The 22,748-nt window shown below is 53.9% G+C and overlaps 5 protein-coding genes across 5 annotated transcripts; 4 read left to right on the top strand and 1 right to left on the bottom strand.

Annotated features, from left to right (window-relative positions):
- Window positions 1–500: 500 nt before the first annotated feature.
- Window positions 501–2,153, bottom strand: IZH3 (inc metabolism membrane protein; the record flags this gene model as incomplete). Its single annotated transcript, XM_053195138.2, has 2 exons — window positions 501–1,832; window positions 1,962–2,153. The coding sequence occupies 2 exons, from the start codon at window positions 2,151–2,153 to the stop codon at window positions 501–503; spliced, it is 1,524 nt and encodes a 507-aa protein (XP_053047409.1).
- A 3,197-nt stretch (window positions 2,154–5,350) lies between these two features.
- N0V96_001952 (uncharacterized protein) lies at window positions 5,351–6,148 on the top strand (the record flags this gene model as incomplete). Its single annotated transcript, XM_053195139.2, has 3 exons — window positions 5,351–5,712; window positions 5,787–6,030; window positions 6,107–6,148. The coding sequence occupies 3 exons, from the start codon at window positions 5,351–5,353 to the stop codon at window positions 6,146–6,148; spliced, it is 648 nt and encodes a 215-aa protein (XP_053047410.2).
- Window positions 6,149–15,189: 9,041 nt separating this feature from the next.
- N0V96_001951 (uncharacterized protein) lies at window positions 15,190–17,342 on the top strand (the record flags this gene model as incomplete). The annotated part of the gene is made up of 3 exons (XM_065756383.1): window positions 15,190–15,750; window positions 15,871–16,096; window positions 16,195–17,342. The coding sequence occupies 3 exons, from the start codon at window positions 15,190–15,192 to the stop codon at window positions 17,340–17,342; spliced, it is 1,935 nt and encodes a 644-aa protein (XP_065614752.1).
- Window positions 17,343–18,679: 1,337 nt separating this feature from the next.
- On the top strand, window positions 18,680–19,609 carry N0V96_001950 (uncharacterized protein; the record flags this gene model as incomplete). The annotated part of the gene is made up of 2 exons (XM_053195141.1): window positions 18,680–19,130; window positions 19,407–19,609. The coding sequence occupies 2 exons, from the start codon at window positions 18,680–18,682 to the stop codon at window positions 19,607–19,609; spliced, it is 654 nt and encodes a 217-aa protein (XP_053047412.1).
- An 852-nt stretch (window positions 19,610–20,461) lies between these two features.
- Window positions 20,462–22,130, top strand: FPR3 (peptidylprolyl isomerase fpr3; the record flags this gene model as incomplete). Its single annotated transcript, XM_053195142.1, has 4 exons — window positions 20,462–20,548; window positions 20,678–21,151; window positions 21,214–21,859; window positions 21,925–22,130. The coding sequence occupies 4 exons, from the start codon at window positions 20,462–20,464 to the stop codon at window positions 22,128–22,130; spliced, it is 1,413 nt and encodes a 470-aa protein (XP_053047413.1).
- Between the last annotated feature and the right edge of the window lie 618 nt (window positions 22,131–22,748).

Here is a 22,748-nt window from a genome sequence, read left to right as displayed (position 1 = left end):
CCCTCGGCGTGGCCAGTCAGTGACTGCTGAATGAAGAACGTGCTACGTTGTTGAAAATAGCAGTGTCCCTATCCAGCTCTGCGAGGCGTTGAAAGTTTCTAGGACTGACGAACGTCGAGATCTCGGCAGCTTGTCCCCTTCACCCTCCGGAAAAGAGGACCCTGGGATGATATCCTAAGCTATTTGGACCGATGGGAGATTGCCAGTGTTGGCATTGATGCTCGAGCTACCATAACCCGATGCGACGGACCAGGAGCCGAGGAGGCATCGGGTTGACTGACACCAGATGACGCCTACTGCTATACAGGGTAAGGCTAGGAGATATAGCCCTTTTGAATGGCAGATCAACGCAACAAACTCCGGTGAGAGGTATCCCCGAGAAGTAGGATGAAGTATAACCGCGGGTAAAGCAAGTCTCTCCGCAATCGCATCACAGCAGAATACGACTGACAGATCGATGCAAGCCCGAGCCAAACGCGGTGTGCATTCACGCCTCAACCTCAAAAGACGGAACACTCTCCCTGCGCCTGCCGGAAGGCATTCGCAAAGAAGGACTGCATCGCCGTGTAGTGGAACAAGATGCCGCCGAGAACCGCCAGATGCCACAAGTTGTGGCTTCCGCCAATGTAGTCAAACATGCCCGGGCACCAACGTTCGGGAATCTTGCTGGCGTACACAAAGGCGCCGAGCAAGTACACAAAGATACTCTTGGCAATCGGCGTGTAGAATTCCCAGACAAAGTCGGGCCCGTGGGAGAAGTAGAGCTGCAGGATTGGCAGGAATCCCGTTGCGCCAAGCCCGCAGAAGAAGGCGACGCGGGCCCATGCCATCTCGGCTCCGTTAAAGGTTGGGTGCCATGGGAGGATGACGCCGCCGATGCCGAGGACTGCCGTCGTACCCATGTACAACCAGCGGCTGACGGGGTCGCAGTAGAAGGCCGTGTACTCGGTCGTGACGATGGACGCTGCAATGAGCAGCGAGATACCTGTGTAGTCAACGCACGCAAAGATGCTGATTGCGTCCACGTCGGCAACGGCGTTCATGGTATGCCAGATTGTCGAGCATACCAGCGTCAGACACGCCGTGAAGAAGAAGACGGCGGCAACAAAGATATCCGTCTTGGTGCTGAATTGGAAGTTGATGTTGCGAGGGTAGAAGTAGAGGGCGACGGCGAGAACAATGAAGAGACCAATGGCGTGGGACCAAATGTTGACCAGCTCGTTCGAGGGGCGGAAGGCCGACCAGATGCACTCGAGCTTGGACTCGGTAAAACGGTACCCATCACGGATGTGCGGGTTGATGCGCCACGGCATGGGGAGGTCGTCGTAGGTGATGAGTTTCGTCTCCCTGGCCCGCGCGACGGCGTGGGCAATCTTTTCCTCCAAACTCTCAGCGGCGCGCATGGCTCTCTCGATACCCTCGTCGACGACCTCTCGCGCGAGCCCGATGCTCTCGTCCACAACCCTTCGGCCCTCGTTCATAAAGGCGCTTGCCGTGTCGGCGGCATTCGCGAGGCCTTGCTCCCGCAACTTGTGCGCCTTGTTCTCAAACTCTGTGAGCATGTCGTCCAGAAGCTCGATACCGACGCGGGCCTTCTCATTCAGGGATTCGGCCGAGGCCAAGGCTCCCTGGTACCGGGCCTCGAGTGTCTCCACCATGATGTGCAGGCGCCTGCGTCCGGCGCCGAGGACCTCCTCCGAGGCAGAAGAGCAGCGAGCGCGGACGGTCTGGAGGGTGGAAAAGGCACGGGATATGCTCGAGTCGAAAGTGAGCTCACCGTAGTTTTCGAGAAATTCGAGGCGGCGTTCCAATTCGGATAGGAAGAGGTCGACCTGTGGAGGAGTATTGTCAGCATGCTTCCCGCCTCATGTTCGGACAAGTTCTTGTCACAATGTCTCTGTCAAAAAAGGGAAACGCAACCCAGAACAACAGCCGAGGTTTGTGGTTGCAAGTGAACATACCTTAAGTAGCAAGTGCTCCTCGCCGTCCATGATTTGATTGACAATGGACTTGCGTCTAGGAATAAAGTGGGAGTGTCGTCTCTTCCGAGCAACTTCGGAGCCTTCCGCCTGAGCTCCCGAGGCGGTTGCAGTGGTGAAGTCGTCGTCGTCCTGGATGGCGGCGCCGCTGCAAGGTGACTTGAGGGAAGCCATGTTGGCAATGGGTTCCATAACTCAACCAGCAGGAAGACAGAAATAGATAAGTATTAACAGAAGCACCTCGGGTAGGTATGCTTCAAGCGAAAACAAGGTTCGGAGTAGGGGGCTCGGCGGTAGAGACCGCAGCCAGGTGAAAAGGTTGGTGGGATTCCGGAATGTTGAGCTATGTCGGTCTCGCCTTCGTTTGGATTTACACGTGCAAGTGTGGTCCCGCAGTTCTGGTTTTGGTTGTGTTACACTGAAGATATGCGGTGTTTTGGTGATAGGGAGTGCGGTTGTGTTGTGGTTTGTAGATTTGCGGGACGAGTCGATGTTTACGGATAAGCCCACGAGCGGGAGGCGATGGCAATTATTGGCTTATACACCCAACGGGAGGGAGGGGCCTTGGCGTAAAGGGCGGGCGGTGGAAGGGTGGAGGGAGCGTGGGAGGGAGGAGCAGGAGGAGGAGGAGGGGGAACGGGAACAGGAATGCAGGTCAGTGAGACTCAGACAGAACAGAGACCGAAAAGAAGGGACCGAAAGAAGCAGCTGCTTTCTCCAGGAAATAAAAAAGCGTTCTAAGTCTGTTGAGGTAGTTGAGCGGCGGGCGGATCTCAACAATGCGGGAATCGGATTGGCCGGGGCGTAAGGACGGAGAGGAGCAGGCCGCAGATCGACAGAACAGCTGGACCCTGGTGCCTTTTGGGGGGGAAAGGTCAAGGGGGACCTTTGGAAGGAAGGGATCGGATGGCGAAATGCAGTACGGAGATACTTTTGGGTGCTTGTCTTGCGAGAAAACAAAAAACGGAAGCTCCTCGGATCAGATCCTTTTTGCACGTGCGTTTTGTTTTTGTAAGAATATGAGGAAGAGTAAGCAGATGCGAATAATGGAGCCAAGAGATACGAGACGGAGCTATGGCAGTTGAGAAAGAGACTGAGAGACAAGACAGAGCGGGAGGCGAATTCCCAAGATTGAACTGGTGCTTTGTGTCAGCAAGACGCAAAGTATTTCCGTACCCAATTACCGAGAGCGATCCGAGAGGAAAGGGGAAGAAAAACAGAGAACGAGCAAAAAGTAACAAAAGAAAGAGGGAATTATTACAATAGGGAATTGCGAATGAGTTGCGGAAGCGCCCAAGCCAAGCCGCGCAAAGTGGTTTACGGATAGTATTCGTAAGGTACCTTGCAGAGACTAGGGTCGTTGGCTCTTCTCATCTCGGGGCAATGTGGGCTTTTCTGCAGCTCTAACGGGACATGAGATCCGCCATCGGAACAACACACAAAAGCTACTGAGCAGAGAGAGACACTTGGTAAATAATCAGAGCCCAATGAACCAGAGACAAACCATACGAAAATAAGTCCCCAGAACAGAGGAGAAACCTCACTGTCAAAGAAAACACCCAAGGGAAGTAACTCAATGTCGTGAGAGGGAATCCCGCATGAACTGTGAATACTAAGGCTGTTTGGTTCGCTCTGCTGTCCTCCCCGAGCGGGTACAGCGCCTGCATGGTCCGGTAAACTTCGGCCCCAGCCCAAGGCGCGCGTGCCGTGGCGTGGCGGGCCTCTAATGCGCGCCACCAATCGTCGTCATCCCTTCCTCGCACCCGTTCCCACAAGGAACCACTATCTTTTTTTTTTTTCCCTTTCTTTCTTTCTTTCTTTCTTTCTCTCTTAGTCAGGGTGCATACTGCTCATCTGTTGCACCTGCAGCAACGAAACACAGCAGTTGGTGCAGAGTGACGGACTAGTGTAAGATCTTCGGAACTGCGTGAATGCCAATATGCGGCCCGTTGCCGACTTTGCCTTGCCGTGCCATTGCCATGCGTACATGTCTGCGAGTGTAAGAAAACCAAGCCTTGGGATGACGAACCAACGGTTGTCAATGCCTTGTGAGACGGGGGGGCCAAGGCATGGTCCGTCAACGGCCCAAGCAAAAGTGGGAAAGCCATGCTTCTACTCCCGTATGCTGTTTACGCTAGCATGTGCATGAAAGAGCTCTGAGACTCTTCTCTGATAAAGGAGCAGGGTTGGAGTTGGAGGAAATCCGTCAGGTGTCATGTGTTTCGAACATGGCAGGAATCAACAATGACGGAACCCCAAGCTCCATATCAGGTAATTGCTTCTGAATCGTAGGAATCACTGTCTCTCTTACCACTCCCATTCGGATCTTCCCGCTTATGATGCGTACCTTAGTCTACGGACAGCACGGCAGTCCAAAGACTTGGGAGATGACGCTCGACATTGGGGAAATTCCCGCCCCAGCGTGCCTTGTGATGGCAACCCCAAGACCACATCCAATGTCTTAGACTCTCGTTGTCGTCCATGACTATCCTCAAGGATACCTTAGCTGCTTGAATTCCAAAGCACTATCCGATAAGGCTTCCAACTAGTTTCCCCATGGCGTACCTTGAGACGGATGTAATGATTCTGCCCTGAAGGTAAGCTTGTTATCTCATGGTATCGCCTTTGCCTGGCGTCTTGCGAAGGCATGTGCCTCACCAGGCGTACGGCCCGTCCGTGTCTCATTTTTATGATATCCGCCCGTGCATGAACGGGTCCAAAGCCGCGAAAAATCAAGCAGAACGCCGCTCAGGGCGGTTTGTAGATTGTAGATTGGGTTCCCGCCCAGGTTGTTGTGAACTTGGTGGTGGTGGGACGAGAGCACGGTAGCTGGTAGCTGGGAACTGCTGTCGAAAGCACGGTCCCTGCGCTGCGGCTGCACTGATTTTCCAACGTCCGCCACGGTACGGTGGTGAACTACCTGGATCGTACCTTGGGTATGGGAACATTGACCAAAGTGTCGGAAGCAGACTAGACCCAACCACCACGCCACGGTCCACGCTTTCGACTTTTGAGGCGCACCCTCAATTACAGGGTACCTTTCACAAGCAAACCACAAGGCTGTCGTACGCCAGCCCTTGCACCGTCCCCGTCTGTTTGCGCAAAAAGTGCCAAACCGCCTCATCCGCCCCATTCGTCAGATCGCCGAACTACCTCGCCTTTCTTCAGCCTTGCGCGCGCGACAAGAGTCACGACGCGATTCCAACTTCTTCCCGAAGCTTTCACCATACTCTTTCTTCGGACAACGGCGATTCAACAAAAAATCGGCGTTAGCGGATCCATTGACGCAGTTCAGCCGAGACCGAGACCGCTGTCATCCCTCTTCGTCAACTTCTTCACAGCCCCACGAACAAGGCACAAGAACCGCAACAATGGTGGTCAACGAGCTCGTATCAGACAAGAAACTCGGCGCGGTCCTCCAGACCTCAGGATACGCCCAAGACCAAGCCGCCAAGCTCCTCCATCTGCTCACCGAAATCACCCGCGCGGCCGAAGAGTCAGGATCAGCTTCATCAGAGCTCCAAGCCGCCCTGTCAAAGGAGCAGAAGCTCCTCCTCACAAACATCTCGCACCTCCGCGGCCTGCACCGCTCCGCCAACTTCAACGCCAGGGATACAAAAGCCCAGACCGCCGAGGCGCGGCAGGAGGTCGACCGCCTGCACCTCCAGCTGCAGAACCTGTACTACGAGCAGCGCCATCTCGAGGGCGAGATTGAGGCCTGCGAATCCTACGAGTAAGTGGGGAGGCTTTTCTCTTCTCTTCCTCTGCGGCGTTCAAATATAGCTAACCTCTTCTGTGATCCTCCAGCCATACATACCAGAAGATACCTCTCATCCCCGTCGAAGAATTCATCGCCGAGCAACCAGAACACGCCGACGCTGATGAGGACGCCATGATGATTGCGCGAATCGGCCACGAGCGAGCGGGACGAGAAGCCCTCGAGCAGCAGAGGCTCGAGTTGGTGGGAAGGAAGCAGAAGCTCATTGCTGAGAACAAGAAGCGCAAGGACGATCTGGCCAACCTCGACAAAGACTTGGAGAAGTTCATCGATGTGAGTTCTAAAATGCGTTTTTCTGTTTTGCGCAAAACTTGTCCTGCGCATCAATTTCTAACATCCGCCGGTGTAGGCTGCGAAACCCATCCAGGAGCTCTTCGAAAAGGTTGTATGAAAGGGGCAGATTGAACGTACTTTCCCGTTTGACGAGCTCAATCTTTCGGCTGCTACACGAAATGTCTAGCAGAAGATGCTTCGGTATCAATAAATCATTTGCTTCGCTGCTCTGCGAGAGGCTCTGACCCAGCTTCGTGGCTCGGCACTTCGGCTGGGGATGCCGCAGACAAAGCATGGCCAGCGAGACTTCTGAAAATGAGCAACTATGGAGGAATCATTCTACTAGGCGTCGCCATGCCCTAGTATCCTTCCAAAAGCTGCATCCGGAGTCTACGGATGAGGATTTTTCTCGAAAGCCGCAAGCATGCCTACGAGGGTGGGGCTACGGAAGGACGGCATCTAAGCTCAAAGGTATATTGCGGTAATATGCACCCGCGGGCACCGTTCGAAATGTCAAAGTTGAGCCTGGGGTGGCTTTGTTGCTGACGGCGCAGCGTGATAGTGCGCTGCGCCTCCGAAGGGCTGCCGATGGGATTGCAAAGAGGGTGGAACATCGCAGACGGGGTCGACAGAAGACCCAAAGGCCGAGGAGAGGCTTGCTTCACACCTAGATAGCCACCAAGAACCACAACGTCATCGCAGACGATTGGCGTCGTCAGCTCAATAATCAATATTATACAGATCGAAACATATTTCGTTCATAGACGAGAGAGTTGTGTTTGACGTCGGGACGTGTGAAATGCTCTGGGGGTGGGTCGGCCCGGGGAAAGTCGAGGGGACGGCTGTTGAACGGGATACTGTCGTCACCCTCGCCGGCTGCCAAGGAAATTCCGATTCGGCATAAGCCCGGACGGCCAGCGAAGCCTGCCCGGCCGAAGCACAAGTGACGCGTTGGCTGGGGAAGCAATGCACAGGGCAGCCGAAGGTCTCACCCCGGATCCGATGATGCGACATGTCAGTCTCGCAAGGTGACTGGTTGGTTGATCCGTCCGGCTGTCGGGGTCATCGGGGATGGAAGACTTTAGGCGGGGAGTTTTCTTTTGTTTTTGGCTTTCAACATCTGAGGCAAGCCGTTTCATAGGCAACGGGAACACTTTGCCAGAAATGGGTCGTGTTGGCAAAAGGAGGATGCAAGTATGCCGTGAAGTCTTGGTCGTTGAGAATTGCACTGACAGCGCGGATCGCATATGGCCTCATCTCTGTCATTCGCGACTGTATGCTTCGAGAAGCCTTTCGGAATATGAACGGCAAGTCGCTGCAGGAATCAAGTCCGGCATAATGGTCCCCTAACACCCCATCAAACGTTCTTGCTTGCTCGAGGCCACGCACACTGTCCTGCAAGCTTCATCCTGTACTGTGCAAGAAAAAAGTATGCCCCTCTCGACGGTCTCGCAGGGCTTGTTTCAAAGTTGTTTCCCGCATTGGAGCAGAGCAGGACCCCGTCGGCCGACAAGACGGCCCCGGTGGTTAACGGGCAGATGCGTACGCAGACGGATATGATGGGGCGAACTTCTGAATCGCAACATGTTGAGACATGCCACTTGTGACCGGACGAGTCTGAGTGCCACATTGGTCCATGGATTTGTTGTCTCAAGGGTAAACCGTCCGCTATGCGTGGGTTAGGTGCCCTGCAGACGTAGGTTTCCGAGAGGAGCAACGATTGCACCAATTCGGTCTGAGGCTTGGGGGAGCCATCGCACGCTGAGTTCGAGCTCATAATTAAGACATCGGATGCTTCACCCGTATCGGGCAAGCATCGATGTCTCGACTCAAGCCAGGAGGCGGGGGCTCTTGTGCCACGATGGATGTTCTCAATTCTAATTCCAACTCCTCTTCGTACATTGGTCCGTGGCCCAATGACCTCGTAAATCACACATAGTCGTTCATCGTGATGGGTGACGGACTAAGCCAAGGCCTGCCAATTAGCCGTTGGACGTCGACAGAATCGAATCGTCGATTGGTGGATACAATGTGTGGTCCGTAACTCCGTTCCCTTGGTTGTCTCCGTTTATCCAAGAACTCCTCTTTTCCGACAACCTCGCCGTTGGTATCTACATTTGGTAGTTATGCCACCGTTATGGCGATCCGCGGGTGCGGGTCGATGTAGGTTCCGCAATGGTAACAAGCTAGGGGGCGACCGGCGTTGATGGAGTTTAACGGCGAGACGAGCATCGAGGTGAGATGGTGTTCGAGGAGGCGCTCCGATTCCCCCAGGAAAGTTCAAAGACTGGACACAGAACCAAGTCGGTGGCCGTAGCCGGACCATTTTCCTCTTAACGCAGCCGGCTGGCTGGGCAGGAGACCTGGAACTCCATGTCTTGCCTTGCAAGTTGTTGGTCCAGTCGGCCAGTCAGATTCGGGGTATCAGAAACGTTCAATCTCAAACGCCGGCCCGCCAAGTGTTCGCCCACCCCACCATCCGGCAACCCCCCTATAGGTCTTCCTGGAACCTGCAATACGTCTTCCTCGGTCTTCTCATGGTTGCTGACTTTCTTCATCATAGCTAGCATTCGCATCCGTATGGGTAGGCTCACTTTGCTGCTCCAAGCTCATTGCTGACTCCTATGGTGGAGGTTCGCGGAATAAGGATACTCTCCCGGCGGTTGAGTTTCTAGATGCCGCGAGTGGAACGATTCTGCCAAGATTGTAGTTAAGCTGAAGGAGCAATTGCGCCCGACATGTGCGTGAATTACGAAGCAATCCATGGGCTTGCTCATCGTATCGGTGACCAAACCTCATATCCGATAATCCTCGGACCAGCCATGTCGCGTTGTTCATTACGGAAGAAGCAAGTTCTCGCTTGTGATTGAGTAGTTGCGGAGTGCGGCTGGGGCAACTCTGTGAGCGAACAGTACAGGAATTGGCCCGAAGCGGACGAAGAGTCAGCGGCATCCTTTCTTTCAGACACATCGCGGCCTGTATCTGTTCGGGAGGAATAAGCATCGTCAGCTATCCGCACAAGGATGGCAGCCTAGTCGACGCCACCCCCCGGTCAATAGGTGAACCCTCTGTCGAAGTTGGTATTCTCGTGTTCTGTACGAACAAAGTATGCGAGGTCTTGTCTGTGGCATACCCTACCTGCTATATGCATGTTGCTCGTCTGACCTCAAGTCTTTTTACCATTTCAGTGCCATTCCGTCTCAGGCGTTTATAGAAAGCGCTAGATTAGCCAGGCCATGAATAGATGCCATTGATAGCACGAGCATATCAAGATGGCTTGGATGCGGTGAGCACGGGGCTGATGAAATGCGCTAGAAGCTAACGGCGTTGATTTGATGATGTTGATGCGGCTCGCGAGGCCACGCCGAACCTGCATTGACCAAGGCCAACCGCCAGGGTGTCTGAGCGTGATCGAGACTGGTGAGATGGATTGTTGGTGATATGCACCTGTCGGGCACATGTCGATATCGGACAGTGTGACCAGGGCATCCAAGTCAACGGGATGCAGGTCGAAATTTCCCGCCCTGGCTGCCGTGGCCCGTCACTGTTGAACCTTGAGTCCTTGACAGGCACGTTTGCAGTTTTGCAACCCTGGGGCCCTGGTAAAGACCTGGCCAGAGCACATAGGCCTGATTTTCGTCTGCTGATTTGGACTTCAAATTTTTTATTTTTTTTAATTTTTTATTTTTTTTTATCTCCGTGGCCATTGCGACTCTACAAAGGGGTCAGGCAGAGAGCAAGAGGAGCCGTAGAAGCTAGCCTCCAGGTAAAGAAGAAAATTGGAGAACGGCCAGGTCTCAGCATCCCATCATTTCGCAGCAACGGTATCCCAGCACGCCACGAGATCCCACGTCGGCTCTTAAGTCCGACTGTGAGTGAGCAGGAGGGCCGCACTGTGACTGGATTGGACCGACTGGACAGCGTCAGGTTCAGCGCAGGATGACACCAAGTGTAAGTTTGGCGATGGTGGGACGACTAAGAACATCGTCCGCGGGGCCTCGACCGCAGGCTAGTCTACCAGAGTGTAATCATCGATGCGAACCCTAGAAGGCGAAGAGCGTGCGACAAGTCTGGTCGAAAAATGCATGCTATGAGATGACATTTGGCAAGCATGCTGCCTTGCAGTCCCGTTGCCCATGCCGTGACCAATTTCGCCTGTGTAGGCGCGTTTCGCTGGCAATCGTTGTCGTTCGTCGTCTAGCTACCCATGACCTCGTTTCTTTAGGGTCGCATCTCCTCGCCCTATGACGACGATGCCGCAGCATAGCCGTGATGGATGACGACGGCAGCCACAGCTGCCACGCTGGAAGCCCCCCTCCTTCGACCCGCCGCCTGTCGACAGCTCAAGCTGCAGCGCCGCTTGTGAGAACTTGGATTGGGGGGGCACTTTCGAACGAACCAATGACCACTACGAGACTACGAGACTGCAACTCATTAGACAGTGTCGCGACGTGATCAAAAGGTGTGCGCACTCTCAGACTGAGCCACGGTCTGCTCCGCTTGGCATGCCTACGTACCACTTTGCATGTGGCCCCGGCAGCTAGAAGCGTCCTACAGCGTCGCAGTGGTAAGTAAATACGTCCCCCAGACCTGAAGCATCGTCTGTGAGACGGCGATAGCGTGGTACTGCCAGCGGCATCTGCCCGCCGTGTGTTTCGATTCGTCCTCGCACGCAAGCATAGCATGAGTCCAGCGGCGGCGGCGGTGGCCCTGGATACCGTCTTTGTCCTGTGGCACTGTGGCACAAGAGGCGGTATCAATGGCGCATGGCTGCTCATCCTCGCCGGCCTGGCACACGCGGAAGTCGCAATGTTGACTGCTTCCAAGAATACTCGACAAGTTTCCTTAGCCGGATGATCAACGCACGGTCGAATCGTAGGAGCGACAGGCGTTGTTGTTGATTGAATCAAGAATGGATTAGTGGTGTCGAGCTCTGGGTCTTGATGATGATATTATCGACTATCTTGAGCTCCTGGGTAGCCTGGGTTGTAATGGCCTTGAGCTTGTGATGTAAGCCTAAGTGCTTGAGAGGATAGCCGTGGCTTGGTTGTCGTTTTGTGCTATTCACAACTGGCAGCTGATAAGAACTTGATGCCATGGGTACAAATACAGCCGTTGCGTCGCACAAGTATGATACATGTCGAAATAGCTGGCTGGTGGCAGCAAATTGACGGGAACAATCCTTGGAAGAAATTGACTTGTTGGTTTGACAAGGTGGGCTAGGACGAAAGACCAAGGCATGTCACTAATGAGGAAATATGAAGTCGAGGTAGCCGAGGTGCAATCGTCAAGAAAAGCGGCCAGCGGAAGCTGCCTCACCGATCACCTGCCTCAGGTATCACTCCTCAGACTGGGCCTGCTTGAGGTAAGGCAAGGTGCCTTAGCCTCTTCCTTATGATACCTTATCGACTAAGCAGGCGCGTTACAACTGGGAGGAAGGAAGGAGGCGTGAGAATTTGCCTCAAAAGTACGGATACCAACCAGACTGAACAATAAGGGAAGGAAAGCCCTACGTTCGGTTGTGAGGTTAAGCTTCGACTGCTTACTACACAGTGGTCTGTATCCGTACTCCGTACACCGCCCCTGAGCGGCTTTCCACTAAGGATGTCTAAGCTTCACGACCTGGCACAAAACGAATCCTCCTCCGTGAGTCCATAGAAGCCAAAGCATTCGTACATAGTACTTGATATGCATTGTTGATTATTCCCGGCCGGATTCTACGCCCTTTCCCATACTGAGCATCCACCAGAGCCACCACCGAGACTGTCATCAATGAGACTCCAGAAACAATTATGGGCTGTTGAGCTCTGGACCTCCTTTGTTTGTATGTTTTTGCAGGGCTTGAATGGAATGGAGGTTCAGGAGGTCCGGGTCCGGCTCAAGTCCCCATTGTTGATGAGTTATTACTCCTGCCGCCTGCGTGCCGTGGTGCCCTCCAGCTCTGTCATCGCGGGAGCGCCGTACTATGTCCGCGGGATCCAGCATCGGATGTCGAGTAGCCTTGCACTTTGTACGAAGTATCCATACGCAGTTGTATTGTTTGCTGTACGTACCTAGGTATCATAAGGAGGTAGGTAGGTAGGTAGGTCCACGGGTCCCCTGCCTACCGCACGCTTGCTCGGTGAGGTGGAGAGCTGGCGGTAAAAAGCAGCACAAGGTGGACCTTTGACTGCACTGTGACGCCCCCGGATCGAGCACTTGAAAATTGTTAGTGGGGAGGTACTTTCCAAATATCCCGTTTGGGCGAGCCAGCCCGTCAGAGCGGGAGGAGCAACCCCACGGCATCTTAGCGTGTCTAGCGTCCCTAGCGTGGAAAAAGGCACAGGCAGCAGGCAGTCTTTGGCCTATGAACTTGGCATCGCCGCATGGAAAGTGCACACTGTGCGGGGTTCCTGTGAAATTGCGTCCCCGTCATCGTAAAAGGTGCGATTGTTGGCTCTCATGAATTTTTCTCTGGTTAAGTCCTCGTTGCTATGTAATACTCAGAGCGATCTAAAGAGTAAAGACTTGCAGTGAGGTACTTCTTATCACCTCATCCGTACCTACCTTATTATGTCCGCAGTCTGAGAGACGAGTGACTCCCGGCATTGAGGCTAGTTGTCAGAGGAATATACCAACCAAGACGGAAGAATCAAATGTCTAGGTATAACCAAGAGATGAGACAGGATAAAGAAGGTTCGAATCGAGCTTGAGTGAAGCCACCCGCCAAGTGCGGCTGTGCAGTGCCCGACAAGCTCCTGTCTAGCATTACCGGCTCGCACTCGATCATGACGCAGTGTCGCACATGAATACACTTTCATCATCATAACAAGCTGCTCGGTCCAGTCAATCTATCTGAAGGGGTTCCCACGCTCTGCAATTCGATTGCCTGGGTACACTACTGAGAGTGAGTTGTCTACGAATATTGGCTCCGCTGATGCTCAGAATATTGGCCAAGCCTGCAGAATGTGAGACTTTCTTGGCCCAAATTACTATAACGTGACAAGCAAATGGCATGGCATGGCATGGCATGGCAGTGCTTTGCGTATAATCGTTATCGCTATCGGCACGAGAAGCTGTCACGAAGCGAAACCAACGAACGCTAAGGCACTCCGTAGGCTCACTCCGTAAGGTAGTTCGACGTCGATTGGTCATCATCAACACGACTAAAGAAAGAAAAGAAAGAAAAAAAGAGAGACTCAGCTATACATCCCGGCGGTACACAGTGCTCGCGATTGACCGCTTACTCGGTAATTTCTTACTTCTCATTTCCCGCGGGGCGATTCAGTACAAGCGCAGAAAATTCCCAAGGCAACCAGGCCTTGTCCGTATATCCGTGCCACCCTTGCGAGCTCTCATGGGCCCACGTCCCTTTTCGCGCTAAAGCAATTATCGAGGCAGAGGATGGGAGTGAGGCAGGCGCAGAGGCAGCCCACTAGATGCGATGCGAGCGGGCGAGATGCACTAGCCTCAGCACGGCATACCCCAGGCCCTTGTCGCCCAGGCCAATCAGAGGTAATTCTTCTTTCTGATGAGCCAATCACGATTCGAGAATCAGTCCAGAATTGGTCTAGTCCGGCTTCTGGCACACTGGAACCATCTCGACCCTCGCTCTGTTTCTTGCTTCTCTCTTTTTTTCCTTTCATTGCCTCTGTGACCTGCGGCCTGCGGCCTGCCTCGCCTCTTCACAACCTCAATCTGCTGCAGTTCTCCGGATCAAGGTACCTTAGTAACCCCCCGGTCTGTTACGGCTGCCATCACCGGTGCTAGGAGACCCCCAGCTCGTCGTCTCGCCAATCCAGAGGCTTCCACTACCCCCATTATCAAGTCCAAGGCCCCAGTTCGACGATTTTGCAAGCTGCACGTCTTCCCACCTCATCTTGCAGGCGGCGAGCACCTCCTTTACGCAGTATACCTGCTTAACATACCGTACATAGTATGCTTAGCAGGTAGTGTAGACAGTTGTCCGGGGCGGTAGAACTTCAGCGTCACTGTGTTGGGGCCGTCTTCATACTTGGGTGTCGTTGGTTGTTTTTGTGAGAATGAAAATAAAACAGACAAAGTTTGGCGGTAAAGAGAATATTGGTATCCGTACATCTAGGAGCGGGTCTTTCACACCCAAATCAGGCTGTGGCGCTGGGCCGACACAAGTACTCTGTACAAGTGACCCTTTTTCCTCCCCACGTCCCATCTGGAACCAGTATGGTCTGGTCCAACGCAAACAAGCTCTGAGGAGCGCGTGTGAAAGGGAAAGACGGCTGGTACGAATACTCCGTACGGGTACAGAGTCGAGAGCAAGGCGCGCCGCACTTCACCTCAGGGAAATCAGCGTGCCCCCTTTCTCTGCCGCCCCCCCTCGTCTACCTTGCCGTCTACCTTGCCGTCTACCTTGCCGTCTACCTCACTGCCTACCCGCCCTGCCTTACAATATTACCTGTCTGTAGTGTACCACCCGCGGGACACTGAGGTGGACTGGACTGGACCTTAAGGTACCGCACCTAACCTTAGCTTAGCAGACCCAACCCGACCTTACTGTACCCGTGTCCACCTTCTGCTCCTGCTCCTCCTCCATGCCCAGGTCCCTATCCAAGAAATCATCCACTCTCACTCACTACCTTGCACTTCTTCCCTCCTTCTCTCTTCCTCAGTCTGTCCCCGTATCCATTAGTCGCTATCCTCCTCGTGAATATCATCCGACAAGACGCACTCTAATTCTTCCCAGTCTCTCCCTTTTTCACTCCTTCTCTTCCCCCTCCCCCCCTTCCTCCTGTCTGTCACCTGCTTTCCTCCTCACCCACACTCAACCCTCTTCAAGAGACAGAGTGAGAGAGCGCGAGAGACCACTATCGACCTCGACCGGTAGGGCTCCAATTCTACGCGTGCCATTCGCAATTTCGGCCCAGAGGTTTCCTGATTCTCGTCCTCCGCCCTACTTCCCTCTCCATTCCTCTCTCCCTCTCCCACTTGCTGTCTGCAGTCGTTTGGTCTCGCTCTCCCTCGAGCAAACTTCCACCCCCTCAGTCAGGCTTCGCACATTTCTCCAAGCCTCTTATCGGCTGCTTGCCTCGACAGACCGACAACCTCGCCTTCCGTCGTTGACCCTACGCAGCTGTCGCCTTATCGTCGACCTTTCCATCGCTGGCAACGCGCCTCACCGAAGCAATATCCTCGGTCGTCACCATGTCATCGATTTTGGCCTGGGCCTCGCGCCGCGTCGGCGGCCTGGCCATGCTGGGCTTGTTGGGTCTGAGTTACTGGGTTATCTCAAAGGAATCAGCTGCTTCTGCACACAACTATTTGCACGAGGATACCCTTAGCTCTTCGACTTCGACTACCAAGGGCGCTGGCATTTGGACCGAAATTTACGCCTACTACTGCTTGTTTATCCACATCCTCGTCTTCGCTTTCCCTCTCAGATGCTGCTGGGCTGTCTTTGACATGACCCGTCAGCTGAAGAAGATTGCTCGCAACAGGACCCTCAGAGATTACAGGCTCTCCCACCGTCGCCGAGGTTCCTCAACCTCCTTGTCCAGCTCGGAGACCCTCACGTCCTCCCACGGTGGTTCTGCTTCCAGCAGCGAAGCTGGCGACATGGAGCCCGAACTCTACACCGACGGTGATGCTGAACCCGATCGCGTCATCCATGCTATTATCGTTCCCAACTACAAGGAGGAGATGGACACCCTAAAGGAGACTCTCGAGGTGCTGGCTTCGCACCCTCAAGCTCGCAGCTGCTACGACGTGAGTACCTCTTGACACTCGATTAGCCACACAATTACCCTGGTGGTCAATCACCTCCGATCTGGCGACCATCTTCGTTCTTGATTGATATGCGTACAAAAACTGACACTTGCTTGCTAGGTCTACTTGGGAATGGAACAACGCGAGCCCAACGTCGAGCTCAAGGCCATGACCCTCATCCAGGAGTTCGTCAAGAAGTTCCGCAGCATCGATTACACCATCCATCCGTCCGACATCCCAGGTGAATCCGCTGGCAAGGGAAGCAACGTGGCATGGGCTGCCCGCAAATTGAGTCAAAAATATTCAATGACCACCCGCAAGGATGTGATCATTACGGGTCTCGACGGTACGTGCGCATGTCAGATTCTGAGAATCTGCCGCAGTCAATGTTTCCAATTCCTGCGCATGTAGGATGATTCGCTGACAGAAACGTGGGGTGTACAGCCGACAGCCACCTCTCATCCAACTTCTTCGCTTTGCTGACTACCATGCACCTGGCCTACCCCGAAACAGCAAAGACCACCATGTACGCGGCTCCAATCATCTTCGACCGTAACGCCCACAGTGTTCCCGCCATTGTCCGTGTTGCCGACATCCTTTGGGGTGCTGGTGGCATGTCTGGACTCTACTCCGGATCTACGATTGCGCCTCCCACCTCCGTCTACTCCGTGCCCTTGGAACTTGTTGACCGCGTCGGAGGCTGGGACTGCGACAACGAAGCCATCGGAGAAGATTTGCACATGTACCTCAAGTGCTTCTTCGCGCTCAACGGCAACTTGACCGTCAGGACCGTCGTCAGCCCCGTCAGTCAGAGCAACGTCTGTGGCGATGGCTCCAAGGGTCTCCGCGGTATTTACTCGGACATGCAGGCTCGTTACAAGCAGGCAATGAGGCATATGTGGGGTGCCCTTGACTCCGGATATGCGCTCAGAAAGGTCGTCGAACTCTGGCAGGAAAGGAAGCACACCTCTCGCGCTTTCCGCCCGCTTCACAACTCCATGGGCGACGCCTCCGATGTGTACGTCCCCGAGACGCAGCTGGACCAACAGGATCCCGAACAGCCCAGAGAGAGCGGTGTTTTCTCCGACGTCACCCACGACACGCTGCAGTCTCCTAATTGGGAACGCATCGTCTACCTGTTCCACCGTCTCTTCGAGGCGCACTTCCTCCCTCTTCAGATGACCATCTTCGTTATTTCCTCCACTTTGTACGTGTGGGTCACGGAAGGCAACAAGGAAGTGGCGCACCTTAGCTGGATCTTCGACGTTTGCAACATTCTGCGCACTTTCGGTTTTATGGAAATTGCGCTCTACCTCTTCTTGTATGAGAGCTTCCATCGCATCTGCGTCAAGTCCCGCCAACGTGAGATGACCGAGGCTGGTCTGTCTGAGGGCATGAACTTCTCTTACCGCAACGTCAAGAAGAACTTCATTGACTACGCCATGGTTCCGCTCGTCGCCCCTCTCTACGGCGCCATTCCTTGCGCCCAGGCGCAGCTGTGCCATTTCTGGACGCTAGACTTGGTCTACTCCGTCAGCAAAAAGGTCACCCGGCAAAGAGCGAAATCCCTCACGGCAGCCGAAATCGCGTAACGACAGTTATTTCCTTCTGTGTTAACTTTTATCTACTCTTCGACAGGACCTCGCCCTCCCCACGGAGGCGTCGATGGCTCACATTATTTTTCTTCAATTCGACGCACAGCCCAATTCCAGGAAGACCCACCAAGCGGCGGTTTTTAACTCGATTATGTGTTTGAAGAAGTTGGGGCTCCCAAGAGCCTCACGTGTAAATAGATGAGGGCATTCTTGATATGCATGGCATGGCATGGTATCGGCATTCTAGAGATTTCGGGGATTCATGGGGCCTCAAACCGGAGTTCTCGGAGCAATACGCAGGAACTTGACGAGCGAGAGAGCCGTCCAAGTGCATTCGCTTATACGGAAGACGAAGTGGAAACGATGGGGTCGGACATATCCAGGCCAGCATGACGAGGCTCACACACCAGCGGCAGAAAGATGCCGGGATGGTGAAGAAAGATGACTGCATCCGCTGGGGAAGGGACAAGCCCAGCAGGAACAGCTGACAATGGGCTCCAAAGAGCAAGACGGGAGGCCGACACGACAGAATCCCGGAGCCCATTAATTTGGACGAGTCCTATAATATTTAATCTTGTGTGTACATAGAACGATTCATGATCATGGCAATTGACGCTAAGACGTGGATTGGACGGCGTGGTTAACAGGAAGAACGTTGCCACGATAAAATTGATGTGAATTATACATTATTTGCGCGCGGTTCCCAGTGACTAGTCTTGAGTTCCTTGTGGTCTTAACTTGCTCATGGTGAGTAAGGTAAGTATGAACATGATGCATTCTGACGCCATCATCCAAAGCTCCCTCATCAGCATATGCAATGCGATTGACTCAATCCATGATGGAGGAGAAAATTCTGATCAACGCAGCCAAGAAGCCGTTCCAGTCAGCTTAAAATGGTGTCTCATCCATCAGACGGGCCAGCACCGCTGAGGACGAGCCGCCAGAACCCCGAACCCTCTCGGAAGTTAAGAGATCACACCCAATCAGCTCCCATGGCTGTCAGCCACCGGAGGCCCAGTGTCTTTCTGCTTGGTTGTTATGTACGGAATATCTTGGCTGTAACGATGGAGCTCGCGGACCGCGAAGTGAAGGACGGCGGCATTCGGAGGACGGACGGTCGATAGATGATTTGGCTTGAGTATAAAGATGGATGGGTGCTGATACCTTGACGATGATACCGAGACAGCCACGCCCTGATTTCCAGCTTGTAGGACTTATTCACTCATATTGTCAGAATCCAGCGCCCCCATCCAGGCATTGCTTCAATCTACCTTGTGGCATTTCACGACAAAACTCAAAGAAGGAACAAAAAAATGGCAAACAGCAGCACCAAAATGGTCAAGATTGGGGTCTTTATCCCGTCCGAGTGTCAGCTCCTCGACATGGCCTGCGTAGACGTCCTGTTCATGATGTCGAGGGAGTACCTGGGCGGTCTGCCCATGATACCCAAAAACATCCCGAGCTCGGCGCCGAGCGTGGAAATCTATTACATTTCTGTAAAGGCCAGCCCCAGTACCAGCTCTCACTCGAAATCGAACCTGATCCCGGACGCGGAACACCTTGTTCCTCTGCTCCCCTTGACGGCAGGCGTCAAGATCCAGCCGACGCACGACGTCTCCAGCCCGGAGGTCCAGCCGGGCATGCTGGATATCCTGCTTGTCCCCGGACCGGATCCGGCGGCGAGCTGGGATGAAGAGACGTTGGCGTTCTTGAGGGGACATGCTGACGAGGAGGATGAGGAGGGAGGAGAGGGAAAGAGGACGGACGTGCTGAGTGTTTGTACGGGTGCGTTCTTGTGCGGTGCCGCGGGGATTTTGGAGGGGAAAAAGGTGTGTGGACCGAGGGGTCTGCAGGATGTTTTGAAAAAGAGGTTTCCGGGAGCGAGGTTTGTGGGGGATGAGTTTCGATGGTGTCGGGATGGTAATTTTTGGAGCTGTGGTATGTCCTTTTTCTTCTGTTTTTTTTTCCTTCCTCCTCTTCTCTTCTCTTCTTTTTTGCCCTTTTTTCTGTCTTTCTTTCTATACGTTTGTTTTGCTAAAAGCTATTGTTACATATTCACAGGGGGCATCACGAACGGGAACGATCTGGTGGCAGCGTACGCTCGGAGCAGCGAGAGGCGCCTCTTTCCGGGGCCGATTGTCGAGATTGCGTGTAAGATGGCGGAAGTTGGGGAGAGGGGCCAGATGTATGAGCAGGGGCAGACGATGTTTGCTTTGGGGTTTGTGTGGCAGCTTGTCAAGGCTTGGTTTGTGAAGTCGAGGTAAGTAGTCGAAGATGAGGAACGATTGATATCAGAAGAAGTGAGAGGTTTGCGAGACGGATGGTGATATTGCAGTTCCCAAGATAGATTTTGTCAGGTACCTAGTAATAGACACTGGTCTACCTACAGGACATGCAAGAGATATCATCCATCTATGTCCGTATAGGCCATGATGAGATCGCGGAATCGTTCAACTTACGGGTCGAATACCCACTCGGCCAAATTGCGATCATGATCACATTAGAACAAGTATGGCACGCAGTGACTCTTGATGGCGCAACAAAGACACCTCAAAGGCAGCGCAAAGGCAGCACAGACTTCGTCAACAGCATCAGCACCGACTCCAGGCAGAAAGCGGTGTACGAGTGGAGGGTCCTCACCATCCACAAAAGCGCCGGTGAAGACGTCGTTTTGGGCATTTTTGGGGCATTTTTGGGCAAGGGTCCAGTGCAGCTCCTTCCCCAGACGCACCTTCCCTGCCGTTGCGCCTTGGTTGCCATGGTGCGATAAGGCCGATAAGACTGGATAAGGCAGCACTAGCGCCGCCAGCGGTGGGGTCGAGACCAAGAAAAAAAAAAAGAAAAGAAAAAAAAAAGTTCCGTCTGGTCTGGTCGTCGAGTGGGAAAAAAATTTCAGGCAAAAGCTCTTCATGAACCTCGACTTTTCTGTACAACCTCCCTCTCACACTCGAATCCCAACCCATCTTCTTCCTCTTCCTAGTCTTTCCATACCCCCCAAATAATCCCTTCAAGAACGAACGGTCTTTGATTTTCGACCTCCTTGAAGAGTAATCATCAAGTGCAAGAGCACCAACTTTTATTAGTCTCATTCACATATTACCTTCACAACCAGCACAATGGCCCAGCTTCCTGTCGCCCTCTACGGGCTCGAGGTCCCCGCCGGCGAGATCCTCATCCCCGCCAACCCCGACTTCCCTGCCACTGTATGTGCATCTCTCTGCCCTCTTTCTTTGCCTGTAGGCACTTGAGCGCAGGCTCCGGCTAGGTCGCAACTTGCGCTGGGCTGGCGCACTCCTGCTTATTCACGGTTAACTAACCTTGGGGTTTCCCAGTTCCGCATCACCATGGCCGCCATTGATCCCTCTGAGGCTCCTGAGGCCGATGCTGATGGCAACATCCCCGCTGTCCCCCGCTCCACCCTTCGCCTCGTCAAGCAGCGCTTCGGTGACGACCTCGAGGCCGGCGAGGATGACGAGATCGATGAGGACTACCTCCAGTCCCTCATTGACGCCAACGGCGACGACGACGAGTCGTCCGATGACGATGATGAGCCCAACGGAGGCCCCAGCGACCCCTCCAAGTCCAAGAAGCAGAAGCAGGCTGAGGCCCTTAAGAAGCTGATCGAGGCCGTCGGCGAGGAGGAGTCTGACGAGGACATGGACGATGCCAAGCCCAACGGAAAGTCCAGCAAGAAGGGCAAGGGCAAGGCTTCTGACGATGATGAGGAGGATGACGAGGAGAGCGATGACGACGAGGAGGGCCTTGACCTCGAGAACTTTGTCATCTGCACTCTCGACACCGAGCGCGTAAGTTGCGAATAGACCGTGCGAGTCTTGGTGGAACATCTTGATTGCTAACAACCGCGCAGAACTACCAGCAGCCCCTTGACATCACCGTCCAGGAGGGGGAGAAGGTCTTCTTTGTCGTTTCCGGTACCCACACTGTCCACCTCACTGGTAACTACGTTATCGACGATGAGGAGGAGGAGGGATCCGACGAGGATGAGGATGACGACGAGTACGACCTGTCCCCCGATGAGCTCGAGTACGGCATGCCCGATGAAGACAGCGACGAGCTTGACGACACCGATGACCCGCGCGTCATGGAGGTCGACACCGACGAGGAGGAGGCCCCCAAGCTGGTTGAGACTAGCAAGAAGGGCAAGAAGCGCGCTGCCGAGAGCCTCGACGACCTGATCAAGGCCGACGATGAGACCAAGACCTCCAAGAAGGACAAGAAGAAGCTCAAGAACAACAAGGGTGAGGCCGTCGCCGCCGAGGAGAAGACCACCCCCAAGTCCGACAAGAAGGTTCAGTTCGCCAAGAACCTCGAGCAGGGCCCTACCGGCTCCGCTGAGAAGGCCAAGCAGGCTGGCAAGCCCGCTGGTGGCGTCAAGGTCGTCCAGGGAGTCACCATTGACGACCGCAAGCCTGGTACTGGCCGTGCTGTCAAGAACGGGGACAACGTCAGTGTCCGCTACATTGGCAAGCTCGACGACGGCAAGGTCTTCGATGGTAAGTGCCGAATTCAGATTTCTTTTTTTGATTCTGCTGGATGTCTCGCTAACTCATATTTCTAGCCAACAAGAAGGGCAAGCCTTTCACCTTCAAGGCTGGCAAGGGCCAGGTCATCAAGGGTTGGGACATTGGTGTCATCGGCATGGCCATCGGTGGTGAGCGTCGTCTTACCATCCCCGCCAACCTTGCCTACGGCAACAAGAGCCTGCCCGGCATCCCTGCCAAGAGCACCCTGACCTTCGACGTTAAGCTCCTTGAGATCAAGTAAACTGGTCGCTTCCTCACTAGCACGACCCCCTCTTGGCGGCGAGACGCCGATTCAGGATGCTTCTCACTGTATTCTACCCTATTTGTCCGGCAGGCATGCCATGGGAAGATGGCGTGCCCCTGCTGGGCCCCGGCGTTCCAGACGCCGACCTTTCCTCGTAATGATGTGTGGCGGCGATAGAGTTCGCTGAGTCGCGATATATGCGCCGTTGCCGCAATGGATAGTCTCCGACCTGTGGCTATCTGCGAAGATCCGCAGTCCCCTCATGGGATGCGAGAAGCAGAATGTGTTTGATGGGATGACGAGGCGAGGACTTACACTGCATTAGTTGGCGTATCACAAAAAGAGTTTTCTGTTGATGTAGGAAATTTCTCTCACCGGACATGGATGGTTTTCTTCCGGTCGGTCTGTACTTAGCTCCGGTTTCCTTTTACGAAAAACAAAGTCTCCTTACTTCTTATCTTGAATTTCCCCGCAAGCCTTCCTCTTTGGTGACTGATCGTATCTGGAATTTTGTTATGACGTCCTGAGATGTAGGGGCAAGCTCAACCTGCAGCGCGGCTACTTACCTATTCGCCGGTGACTATCCTAAATGGTGCTCACCTGCCCCCTGTAGAT

Source organism: Colletotrichum fioriniae (genome assembly GCF_027942845.1).
Source record: "Colletotrichum fioriniae strain IMI 355084 chromosome Unknown scaffold_2, whole genome shotgun sequence".
Lineage (NCBI taxonomy): Eukaryota > Fungi > Ascomycota > Sordariomycetes > Glomerellales > Glomerellaceae > Colletotrichum > Colletotrichum fioriniae.
Note: the sequence above shows the minus strand (reverse complement) of the source record. Positions and strands in the feature narration are given on the sequence as shown.